Genomic DNA, 11,847 nt, shown 5'->3' with positions numbered 1-11,847 from the left:
ATATATATATATATATATATATATATATATATATATATATATATATAAACATTTGATTTGAAAACTTTGAATTCCAGATTCATTCCCTTCCTCCCTTGTCAGCCACCCTTACAGGGAAGATTAGCAATTCAGTATAGGTTGTACATGTGTAGCTATGCAAAACATTTCCATAGTGGATATATTGCAAAAGACTGAATATATTTCCCTCCCTCCTATCCCACTTCCCACTTGTTCTGTTCTCTACTTTGATCCTGTCCCTTTTCAAAAGTGGGTGCTTCCAACTTCCCTCCCCCCCAGCTTGCCCTCCCTTCCATCATCCCCCCTCTCATCCCCTTCCCCCCTACTCTCCTATAGAGTGAGATACAGTATTTAGTGTGTATGTCATTCCCTCCCTAAGCCAAATTCAATGAGAATAAGGTTGACCCATTGCTTTTTATAGTGGAAAGGGCACACAAGTTTCAATGGTCACAAGGTTAATAGAGCTTACTAGAGTCCTTTAAGAGTTCTGTGCAACAGAGAACCTAGATCAAGGTGTGGCTGGCTCAAATAAGTTGTTTATGCTGAAGGTTAAAAGAATTACCACCATTTAAAATTAAAGCTATTCAGGTTATAGAAGGAAAGGGAAAGACTAAAAAAAAAACAAAAAGTATTAGCGGTGTTTAAAATTTATTCAAGAGTCTGGCAGGGAAAAGATGCATTGATCACTGCTAATCATAAAAATCACAGAAATTTCACTAGGAAAACTTTGACAGAGGACACAGGATGAGTTGAATATGAAGGGATGATATCTAAAAAATAAAATTAAGAGGTGAGAGAGGAATATATTGGGAGGAGAAATTGTGAGATAGAATACAGTAAATTATCTCACATAAAAGAGTCAAAAGAAAGCTCTTACATTGGAGGGAAAGAGCAGGAAGGTGAAAGGGAATGGGTCAACGTTATTCTCATTGGATTTGGCTTAAGGAGGGAATAACATACCCACTCAATTGGGTATCTTACCCTACAGGAAAGTAGGGGAGAAGGGGATAAGAGGGGTGATGATAGAAGGGAGGGTAGACTGGGGGAGGGGCTAGTTAGAAGCAGACATTTTTGAAAAGTGACCAGGTTATAATAGAGAATAGAATAAATGGGGAGTGGAATAGGATGGAGGAAAATATAGGTTGTCTTTCACAACATGAATACTATGGAAATGTTTTGCATAACTATACATGTATAACCTATATTGAATTGCTTGTTTTCCCAGTGTGGGTGTATTAGGAGGGAAGAAGAGAGAGAATTCAGAACTCAAAATGTTTAAAAGAAATGTTAAAAAAAATATATTGTTACATGCAACTGGAAAATAAGATACACAGGCAATGGGGTATAGAAATCCATCTTGCCCTGCAAGAAAGTAAATGGGAAAGGGGGAAGGGTAGGGATAAGGTGGGGTTTGTGAGATAGAGACTGGGGGAAGGAGTAATCTGTATGCTTGCCATCTTGGGGTAGAGGGTAGGGGAGAGATGGGGAAAAAATTTGGAATTCAAAATCTTGCATAAATGAATTTAGTTGAAAACTAAAAATAAATAAATTCTGGAATTAAAAAAAATGTGACTCCAAGGCATAGATCCAAACTTGTCATTTCTCTACTCAACAAATCCTTATCACTTCTGAGATGAATTATACAATCCTACCGGCCATCCAAAGCCCTTCACGACCTAGCATTCTCCTTGCATCTTATACTTGCTCCCAAACCCAGCCTCCTTGTATTCTTTGATTCATTATCAATGGCTTTATTTCTGTTCCTGATAAAGTCATCTCCTGCCTATGACCTCTTTCATTGACTGTTCCCCATGCCTGGAATATGTTCTCTCTTAATCTTCGTTTCCACCTATTGGTTTCCCTGGTATCTTTCAAGCCCTAGTTAAAATTTGACCATCTTCAATGAGCCTTTCTGTATTCTGTATTCAATGACCCAGTGTCTTCCTTCTGTAATTTCCAGTTTATCCTTTATTTAGTTTGTTTGTACATAGCTATTTTTATGTTGTCTCTCCTATTAGCCTGTATGATCCTTGAGAGCAGGGACTGTTTTTTGCCTTTATTTGTATCCATAGTATTTTAACACTGTACCTGACAGTTGGTGTTTTCCTTTTTCTTCCCTCCCCCTCTTTTTATTTAAATGCAAATTTAGAATTCATATATGTATGAATAATTATTTAATTGACCACTTAGAACATGAGGAAATGAATACACATTTTCATTTTTCATCTTGAATCATAGCCACATGAATATTAAGCTTATTTCTGGCAACATTCTCAGCAACTGATATTCTTACATTAATTCCTTAAATATTTTATGGGTACTGGATATAGAATCTAAGAATCTTACATATATTTAGGAATCTTTATTGTCCTTATCTGTGCATGTTTGGCATTGAAACCAAGATATTAGGTTATTTCAAATGTTTTACCTCAAATAAATATATTGATTCTTTGAAATAAATAAAAAAGTTTGACTTAAAAAAATTAGTGATTTCCTTTTCTCTTCTGTCTCCTTCCTTATTATGTGCATATTTTATGCTATGTGATCTTGTTTTCATCCCTTTAGATATTTCAGAGCTTTTAGATATATTTTTCAATATCGAAGAGTCTATGAAAGCTAGATCAGATAGAAATAAAATTAGTTGTACAAAATCTATCACTGAATGTTCATAAACTTCTTGAAATCAGAGAGCACACTGCATTGAATAAAACAGATCCTAAGTAAATACTTTGTAAAAATGAGTTGACCAAAGGAAAATGGAAAAGGATAGGATAGTGGAATAATGGAAAATGGAAAGGATAATGGAAACAACTTATTCTCTGTTTGGCCAGGGTAAGTGAGGAGGAGGGCTGGAAAACAGTGTAGTAAGGGACTTTTCTCACTTATTTTAATTTACATGCATTTTAAGGCCTTAGGGATCTGTATCAGCCTTCTTAACTCCTATCACTTATTCTGGAATGGAGAAGTTATCCAAGGGAAAATAATTAACTTGCTACATTTTCCCCTTTTTAGAACACTGTAGCAGCAAGCACCCCAAGCGTCCTCAGGGTTTGCAGCTACCACAGGTTCTTGGATCTGCTTTGTTAAAGGAAAGCAACTCAAAATGGGTTAACAAGCTTACTTTAATCAGTCAGACATATATCGTTTACCTTGTTCAGGAGAAAAGGTCAGCACCCTGAACCTCAAAGTATACAGGCAGAATTATCAAGACAGAAACAGATCAAGTAGACAGATTTCCAAACTGTCCAACCATTACATCCATACCCAGTCAACATCCGGGTTTCCACATTCTGGGTTTTTCAAAGCCGGGGGACTCTCAACAACGGCTTCCCAGAATTCAGATCAAATCACAGAACACTTCTCAAAGTGAGTCCCAAAACAAAGCTACACATCAGGGCTTATATAGCCTTCTCCTGGCTCAGAGAATGTAACAACCTTATTGACCCACTGGCCAATCAAAAAGTATCTACTGAAAAACAAGCCTCCCTCCCCAGGCTTCTGCTGCACTTTAGCCTAGGGGCAGGGAAGATCTTTAAAATTTACATTCGCATTACAAACACCTTAACTCTTTCCCCAGGTAGTTAAGGGAAGTAGGGAGGTAGACAAAAAATAAGAGAAGTACCAAACTGAAATATTAGGGGAGTCTCAGGTGGTTTGGAGCAGCTTCCAGACAGGATTTACTCATTGGGAAAAGGAAAGAGATAAGTAAGTTTAGATCAATGTGTACTTAACAGCATGCCGGCTAGATACCGCTAGACACTGGTCAATATCTCTTATATACGGCTGATTGTATTTCCTTACTAAAATGTGTTTTTTCTTTTCATTTTAGGCCTAGACCATATTTATTTAAAGGAGATCATAAATATCCTACAGTCACTGAGAACCTACCAGTGATCATACTTTATGCAGAAATGGGTACTAAAGACTTCAATAAATTTCACAAAATTCTTTCAGAGAAAGCACAAAAGGAAGAAATTATCTATGTTTTTCGACATTATATTCAGGTATACATTTTTATATCAAATTCAGCATGACTGCTAATTTCATTTCTGTTAATTTATATAACAGAAAAATTTCCTTAGATTATCATTTTCAATGAAATACATATGAACATCTACTGGAGTTTCTGTTCATCTTTTTGCATACAACATTCTTTTTTTTTTTTTTAAGCAATCAGGGTTAAGTAACTTGTTCAAGGTTACACAGCCAGTTATTTCTGGGTGTGGTGCTGAGTGTCTGAGCACAGGACTCGATCTCTAGGTCATCCCAACACGAGCCAGTGCTCTTACTTGCTGAGCCACCTGGCTGCCCCTGCATACAACATTCTTAATAATAGCTACTCACATTTATATAGTACTTTTTTTACAAAGCACTTTCTTCACAATCCTGTGAATTAGACAGTATAAGTCTATTATAAGTCATATTATTCATATGTCATTATAATGAGGAAACTGACATATATGTATGAAATTAATAAAAATTGAATTTCTTTAAGAGATATTAACAAACTTCATCAGTTTGCCTAAATCAGTGAAATTTTAAGTTATTGAGTGTTGTTACTTATGGTTAATAATTTTAATAACACTATGAGCAACTGGTCCTGGGTTCTCAAGGATCTGGCCTACTAATTTGTTAGTGTAAATCATAGAATTAACAGTCTTACCAACACCAGCTCAAGCCATGATTCTCACATACTAGAATGAATCCTCCATCTCTTTAGTCTCCTGATCTCATACAATACTAAGGCCTTTCTGAGAGCTCTTTATTAGTCCTCTAAGGAAACAGAATAGGCCTCCACTTATTGCCATGAGTCTGCCTTTGCTTTTGATCCTGAAACCAAGTGCTAGACACTTACTTGAACTACCTCAGCCCTCTAGGAAGTGTTACAGAACGGGAATTTCTCTCAGTTGTAGCATTGGGTTGTGCCTTAACACATTAAAATATACAATATGATATATAGCAGCAAATAAGTTATTCGGTGTCTATCTAGCTGAGGTAGAGATGAGAGTGATTGAGGTAGCTGTTTGTAGGATTACAAGCCTAATCTTCTCTACTAAACCTACAGGAGCCCCATTCAAAGCAATGTGGGAAATGTGGCAAGAACTACCTCCTAGGACCAGAAAAAAAATATAATTGGGAGCTGGTGGTAGATATTGCTTAATTTAATTCTGTCCAAAAGAGAACTTCTTCATTAACCTCCCCTCTCAAACCACTCCTCTTTAGAATGACTTCTATTCATGTCAAGGACACAAAATTCTTCCAATTACCAAGGTTCATAATCTCTGTGTCATTCTTGAATTACCACCCTCACCCAAGTATCAGTCACTTTCCAGATCTTTCCATCTGGTTGTCTCTTGTATTCACCTTTCTACTCACACAAGCTACTATTCTAATTCAGGACTTCATTACTTCTCACCTGAACTATTATAGCAATTATCTAATTGGTTTTCCTGCTTAAAGTGGTTTCCCTCTCCAATCTGTCCTGCACATGGCTGCCAAAGTCATTTTCCTAAAACACAGGTCTGACCATATCCTTCTTCTGCTTAACAAAGTCCAGTAACTACCCATTTAAAAATATTAACTTTTCTGGCATGCTTTCTTTTCCATTCTTAAAAACATTAATCTCCCTGATGCACTTTGGTCCAGTCAAACTGACTAACTGTTCCTCATATAACCACATTCCTTCTTCCTTTATGCCTTTACACTGGGTGGCCTTAGTGCCTGGGATATACTTCCTCCTCACTTCTGCCTCTTAGAATCTTTACTTTCTTTCAAAACTCAGCTCAGGTACTGTCATTTACATGAAGTCTCTCCTGAACTCTTATCACATACCCCCATTTGGAGGTATGGAGAAAGAAATAGAAAAATGTATGAAAGATTGTTTGTCTCTCCACTTGACAGCATGAACATTTGGGGTTGCAAATCCAAACATATCATAATACATTTTCAAATGGAGAAAGTAATTATTAATTTAACAAGCATTTGTGTTAATTATTAGTAAGCTAATAACTTTCTGGGGTTGATAATGGAAATTGGTTTTATTACATTCCATTTTTTAAAATGAACTATATAGTAGCATATGTTACTTTTAACTTTAAATTTGCTTACAGTTGATTGACTTTTGAGTAGCCTCTTTAAATGTGTTCTTAAATGGAATCATTAAAGTAGAAACTTTTAAAAATCCAATTTCATCAGATTACTGAAATTATAAATAAAGCAGTTTTCACACATCCTATTTTCTATTACAACATGTGCTTAACAGTTTTATAGTTAGTCTGAGAAACTGACAAATTGGATTTCTGATGTGGGCAGGACCACTAAGTATGTGTCTGCATATTTCAGCTCATATAATGAGTCTTATTATAGCCTGTTTCTCCTAGAATATAAGTTACAGAGAAGGTACCCACCTGCGTTGCTCAAGAAAATTTCCTGTGCCAGTGAAATCACAGGTCCCTAACTCTATCTCTTTTCTATCTACAATATATGGCAGACCAAGAGGTGGATATTTAAGGAAGTCTCACATGTTCCCTTTGATATCTGGGAGAGGGGAACAGAGATTTCAGAAGCAGGAAGCTATGAAAAGGAAAGAAGGTGTTGGGAGAATCCCAGTATACTGCCCTCTTTAACATGAATAGGGTTGCTAAATGAACCTTATTTGATGAAAAGCAAAGCCATACAACTCCCTGTAAGGAAGTATGTGTCCAAATGTGTGGTGAGGGTTAAGTTCAGCCTACCATTTAGTCTATTGATAGTGTATATGACTTGGACTTAACAACTGATTAGTATCATAAAATAAAAAAGTTTTAGGATTCAGATAGACCTTGAGGTCAACTATTAGATTGCTTATCTTTTTCTAAGTTGCTAAAAATGAGAAAATTTGGTGCCTAAAATAAACCGTACTTATGTTTTTTTGTCTTTCAAATTTAGGAAAGTTAGAACTGGGTTTTATTATTCTAATTTGTGACTCTTTAGAAAATTTTGTTAAGAACAATAATAGATATACCTTGGTGGAATATTGTATGTGTTTTGCAAATTGAGAGAAAAACATAAAAATACTTAATTACTTCAAATTCATAATGTCAGTGCTAGAGCAATATCATTTGCCATCATATCAATCATTCTCAAAGCAAGATCTTTTACTTCTTTGAATAATTTGTCTTCATATCCAATCCATTGGCAAAAACCTATCTTTATCTGCAATTTAGGCATGATAGTATTGGGTTGTAATATTTAAACAGTATATTGGTATCAGAAAACAATCAAAAGAATCTTGGAATTATAGGTATACAGACATATCTCTATCTTGGTCTCTATCTCTAATATATACCAGACTTTTTTCTTTGGTATGTGGAACTCTCATTAAGGAAACTTCCACCAATTCAAATCAGGAGCTGCCCTCCAACTTAAATACTTAACAAGTTAGCTGGGGCACTGAGTAACTGTGGGTTACAGTCAGTATATATCAGAGGCAGGACTTGAACACTTGAACCCAAGTCTTCTTTATTTTGAAACCAACTCTAATAGCTTCTTGGTAGCCTTTAAACATAAAGTTGTTTCGGGGATTACTATCAAAGAATTACAGAATTTGGAAAAAACATTAGATTTCTTCTAATATCATCCTTTTGTCAAGTATAAGTTCTATTTATTATTTCAATATCTTGAATTAGTAACCAACTCATGAAGGAAAAATTTAAGAAACTTGGTATGTGTTTAATAGGAATGTATATGTAGAGCCTGTATCAGAATGCATACCATATTGGGGAAGGAGGGGGAGAAAATTTAAAAGTTATAGAAGTCAATGATGAAAACTAAAAGTAAATAAATTAACTTTAAAAATTAAAAAGAAACATGGTATGTTAGTGGATTGAAAAGATCCATTACTTTTTATGTTAAAAAATTTTTTTTCTAATGCCATAGGTGTAAGAACCAAGATAGTGGTTATCATACTTATATGTTAGGATTTGCTAAAAGTACAAATACACTATTTATAAATTGTTGTGTTATTTTGAGTGTGCTTATATCTATTCCATATATGCATATATGGAATACATATAAACTTTTATTCATTTTTTTACTGTTTCAGTTTCTTTTTAATGGATATGCTGTGTTATTACATATGTCCTCTAAATCTTAAACAATGTAAAAGTATATCCTAAGGTATTTCCTTAATAATCATAAAACAAATTATATGTTTTCTATAAAAAGAAAATATTTTGACTATTTTTTCTTCATAAACTTATTTTTTTAAAAAAACAGAAACCAGGCTCTAGGAAAATGAACTTGTCTGGATATGGTGTGGAACTTGCAATTAAGAGTACTGAGTACAAAGCACTAGATGATACACAGGTTAAAGGTAGGTTCATTTTCATGTACTAATAGTAAAGTTTTAATGGTTATTACATCCTAAATATGTTCATTTTTAGGAAAAATAGTGTTTGAAGTATAAACTAAAAGTGGCCTGAGATAGTAAAAGAAAACAAAGAAGTATATTACTGAATTTGGGGGAGGGGCATAATTTATTTTTAAATTCATTGTATATTATTAGGCGAATTACCAAAATTTCATTATAAAACAGGAAATTATCCAGCATGTTACTCTGATTGCTTTAAATTATGCTTTAATGCATCTAGTAGGTACACCTTATATATTCTCTACACATATTTGATTGATGAATAAATGAATATTAATTCTCATATGAATTATGTTATATGATTCCTGGTTATTTTAGGAACTGGTAAATAAATTCTCTTGATATACTTTATTGTTACATTCTTGTTCCTTAAACTAATGTTCCAGATAATTAATTAAAACATGGGAGCTTCAAGAAACAAAGTACTTTCTAAAATTCCTCTGAAACTTTTACATATTCAGGTTAATCTGATACTATGTGTATCCAAATTTCATTATTCACCAAACATTTATTTGTTTAATTTACTAAACTAAGGACCCCACACACACACACACACACCACCAGGGAAAAGTGAAATCTAATCCTAGTACTCAAGGTGCTTATGTTCTAGAAGGATGATAAGACATACAAACAGATTTATATTAGAATTATAAGTATTTAGGAGGAATGCTATGAAAGACCTCAGATTAGCAAGTTCATCTTGCTAGGGAGTGGGGGTAGGAGGAAGGAATTAAACAAGATTTCTTGACTATGGTGATATTTAATACAGACCTTCCTTGAAGTGAAGCATAAGATAGCAATAGCTAAAGATAGGTGGGAGGGTATTCAAAATGTAGGCAATAATATAACCAAAGTTGCAACCACAGAAAAGAATCAAATGTGTTCAGTGTTTAGTGAATGTCTGATCTGATTATAGAGTATATAGAAGAAAGAGGAAGCAATGAGAAAAAGTAGTAAATTGTAATCATTAAGAGCTTTGAATGCTAGTTTAAGGAGCTTGAACTTTATTTGGTTGGCAGTGGGGATCTCTTGGAAGATTCTGTGCAATGAATAATGTAATCAGAATTGTGTATTGTAAAACTGCTTTGGCAGTAGTGTGTTGGCTAGATTTGAAATAAAGAGAGACTAGAGGTGAGTGGTAGTACTGGTGAGAATGACAATGCAGCCAGAATCAACATGTGACATGTGGCACTAGGAAGTGAGGGTAATAAAAAATGACCTTAAAGTTATAGGTTTGGCTTATTAGGAAAATGGGTGTGCAAGTGAAAGAAAGAAGAAAGTTAAAAGGAATAGTTTTGTGGGAAGAGATGAATAATTCATTGTGAGGTGTAAAGATCTTGAGGTACAAATTAGACATCAAAGTTGAGAGTAGACAGTTGAAAATGTGATTTGGGGACTTGGAAGAGAGATTAGTGCTAGAGATGTATTTTGAGAGTCATAGAAATGGGGTTTGAAATGTAGGGAGTTTGGTAAGGGAAACAAGAGAGCTTCCAAAGTGAATAAAAGAGTTAATGACAAAACCTTGAGGTATGACAGCATTAAGGGAGTCAGAGAATAAGAAGTCAAAGAAAGAAACTGCCTGGAAGGTCAATATAAATGGAAGGTGACATAACAGTGAAAAAAAGTTAATTCTTAGCTAGCCTGCATTGAGAGGTATAATGTTTAGAATGAGGGAGGTGATAGTCGTATTGAAACTGCTCTGGTCAGATCACATCATGAATATTGTGTTCATTTCTTAGTCCTATGTTTTAAGAAGTATTGACAAACTGGATCACAAGCAAAAGTCGGTAGTTATTGAATGAACTAAGGTTGTTTAGCTTGGAGGAGGGGACTCTAAAAAAGATGTAGTTGTCTAAATCTTAATTGATGTATTATAATAACTCAATGTGATGGGAATATTAGTTTTTATGGTTCTTATTAATAGAATGTAAACTCCTTGAGTTCAGGACTTTTCTTAGTTTTTTCTTTGCATTCTCAATGCCTCATAGCAAACATTTTGTAAATGTTTATTGCTAAATTGAATTGAATTCCATATTTGAAGGGCTGTAGAAGACAGCTTCTTTTTTGGTGCTCTCTACTCCCTTAGATTCCATGGTATCACACACTTCTTGCCTCTTGAATTACTTAGTCACTGAAAGTCAACAACTGGAAGAGACTCCACAGACCATCTTTTTCCAACCTTTTCCTAATGAAGAATCCCTTCTACAACTTCTCAAACAAATGGTTTTCCAGCCACTTAACCGAAAACCTTGAGAAGAAAACTCACTACTACCAAGGGAATTCATTCTATTTCTGGAGAGTTCTATAGCTGTAGAAATCAGTTACATTTTGTATTATTGTTTTCAGTTCATTTCCCAAACATGTATCCAAATTCACTCATTTATGAATTTTATTTTCTCATGTAGTACCTTACCATACAGAGCTAATTCGTCCCCTGTTTGGGTAACATGCTTTTTTTATGCCTTTTTAAGGTCACATATAGTTCAATTGTGGTGTCTTGTAGCTAATGTAATTCAAAATCTATTTTTACCATAATTTAAATATACAGAGAAAAAATGTTGTTTACATTTGAAACAGTGTTAAGGGATGGTAGTATAAGAATTCTCCTGAAACTAGGATACTTGCTAGTTTTTATTTTGTCTCTTAAAGTACATTAAATTGTCTTCATACCTACCTAACTAGGTGGTAATTAACATTAGATTTTTTTTTTTGCCTTTTGGAGGGCAATTGGGGGTAAGTAACTTGCCCAAGGTTACACGGCTAGTATTTTTGTGTGGGTGTTAAGTGTCTGAGGCCGGAACTGAACTCGGGTCCTCCCGACTCCAGGGCCAGCACTTTACTCACTGCACTGCCTAACCGCCCCGCCCCCCCTTTTTTAAAAATCTCACCAGATCTTTTATTCCATCTATAACCGGCTTTTTTTTTATTTTTTGCTTTTTGGAGGGCAATTGGAGTTAAGTGACTTGCCCGAAGTCACAGGGCTAGTAATGTGTCAAGTGTCTGAGGCTGTATTTGAACTCAGGTCCTCCTGACTCCAGGGCCGGTGCTCTATTCACTGCGCCACCTAGCCGCCTCAACATTAGATTTTTTTTAATTCAATTTTTAATTTATTAATTTGTTTGTTTCCTTTTAGTTTACAGGATTCAATTCCATAATTCCTTGAATTTCACATTTTGTCCTCCTCCTTCCCCTCCCCCCCATGGCATCTTATAATCAAGTATAGGATCTGTAAATACTTTCACATTATACAATGGTCAGGTTATAAGGATGGATTGTACCAGCTGGAATGAAAAATGGTAAAGAGGACATAAAATCAAATAAGAGAACAAAAAAGATCAGGTATTTTGCTTCCACCTGGATATAAATTTAGTTCTTTCTAGTTCTTTCTCTGGATGCACGTTTTTCTCTCCATCATGCGT

At 34.8% G+C, this 11,847-nt stretch overlaps 1 protein-coding gene across 4 annotated transcripts in view; it reads left to right on the top strand.

Moving 5' to 3' along the window:
- UGGT2 (UDP-glucose glycoprotein glucosyltransferase 2) overlaps positions 1-11,847 on the top strand; it is a 233,044-nt gene that overhangs the window by 35,582 nt on the left and 185,615 nt on the right. For all 4 annotated transcript variants that reach the window (XM_069067351.1, XM_069067350.1, XM_069067352.1 and 1 more), the window contains exons 5-6: positions 3,848-4,022; positions 8,275-8,371. In XM_069067351.1, the coding sequence (XP_068923452.1) occupies positions 3,848-4,022; positions 8,275-8,371 (272 nt within the window). The remainder of the gene's footprint in view (positions 1-3,847; positions 4,023-8,274; positions 8,372-11,847) is intronic.

This window comes from Petaurus breviceps, unplaced genomic scaffold, assembly GCF_028583685.1.
Source record: "Petaurus breviceps papuanus isolate PSGF00001 unplaced genomic scaffold, PetGlider_PUasm1.0 90743, whole genome shotgun sequence".
Taxonomy (NCBI): domain Eukaryota; kingdom Metazoa; phylum Chordata; class Mammalia; order Diprotodontia; family Petauridae; genus Petaurus; species Petaurus breviceps.
Note: the sequence above shows the minus strand (reverse complement) of the source record. Positions and strands in the feature narration are given on the sequence as shown.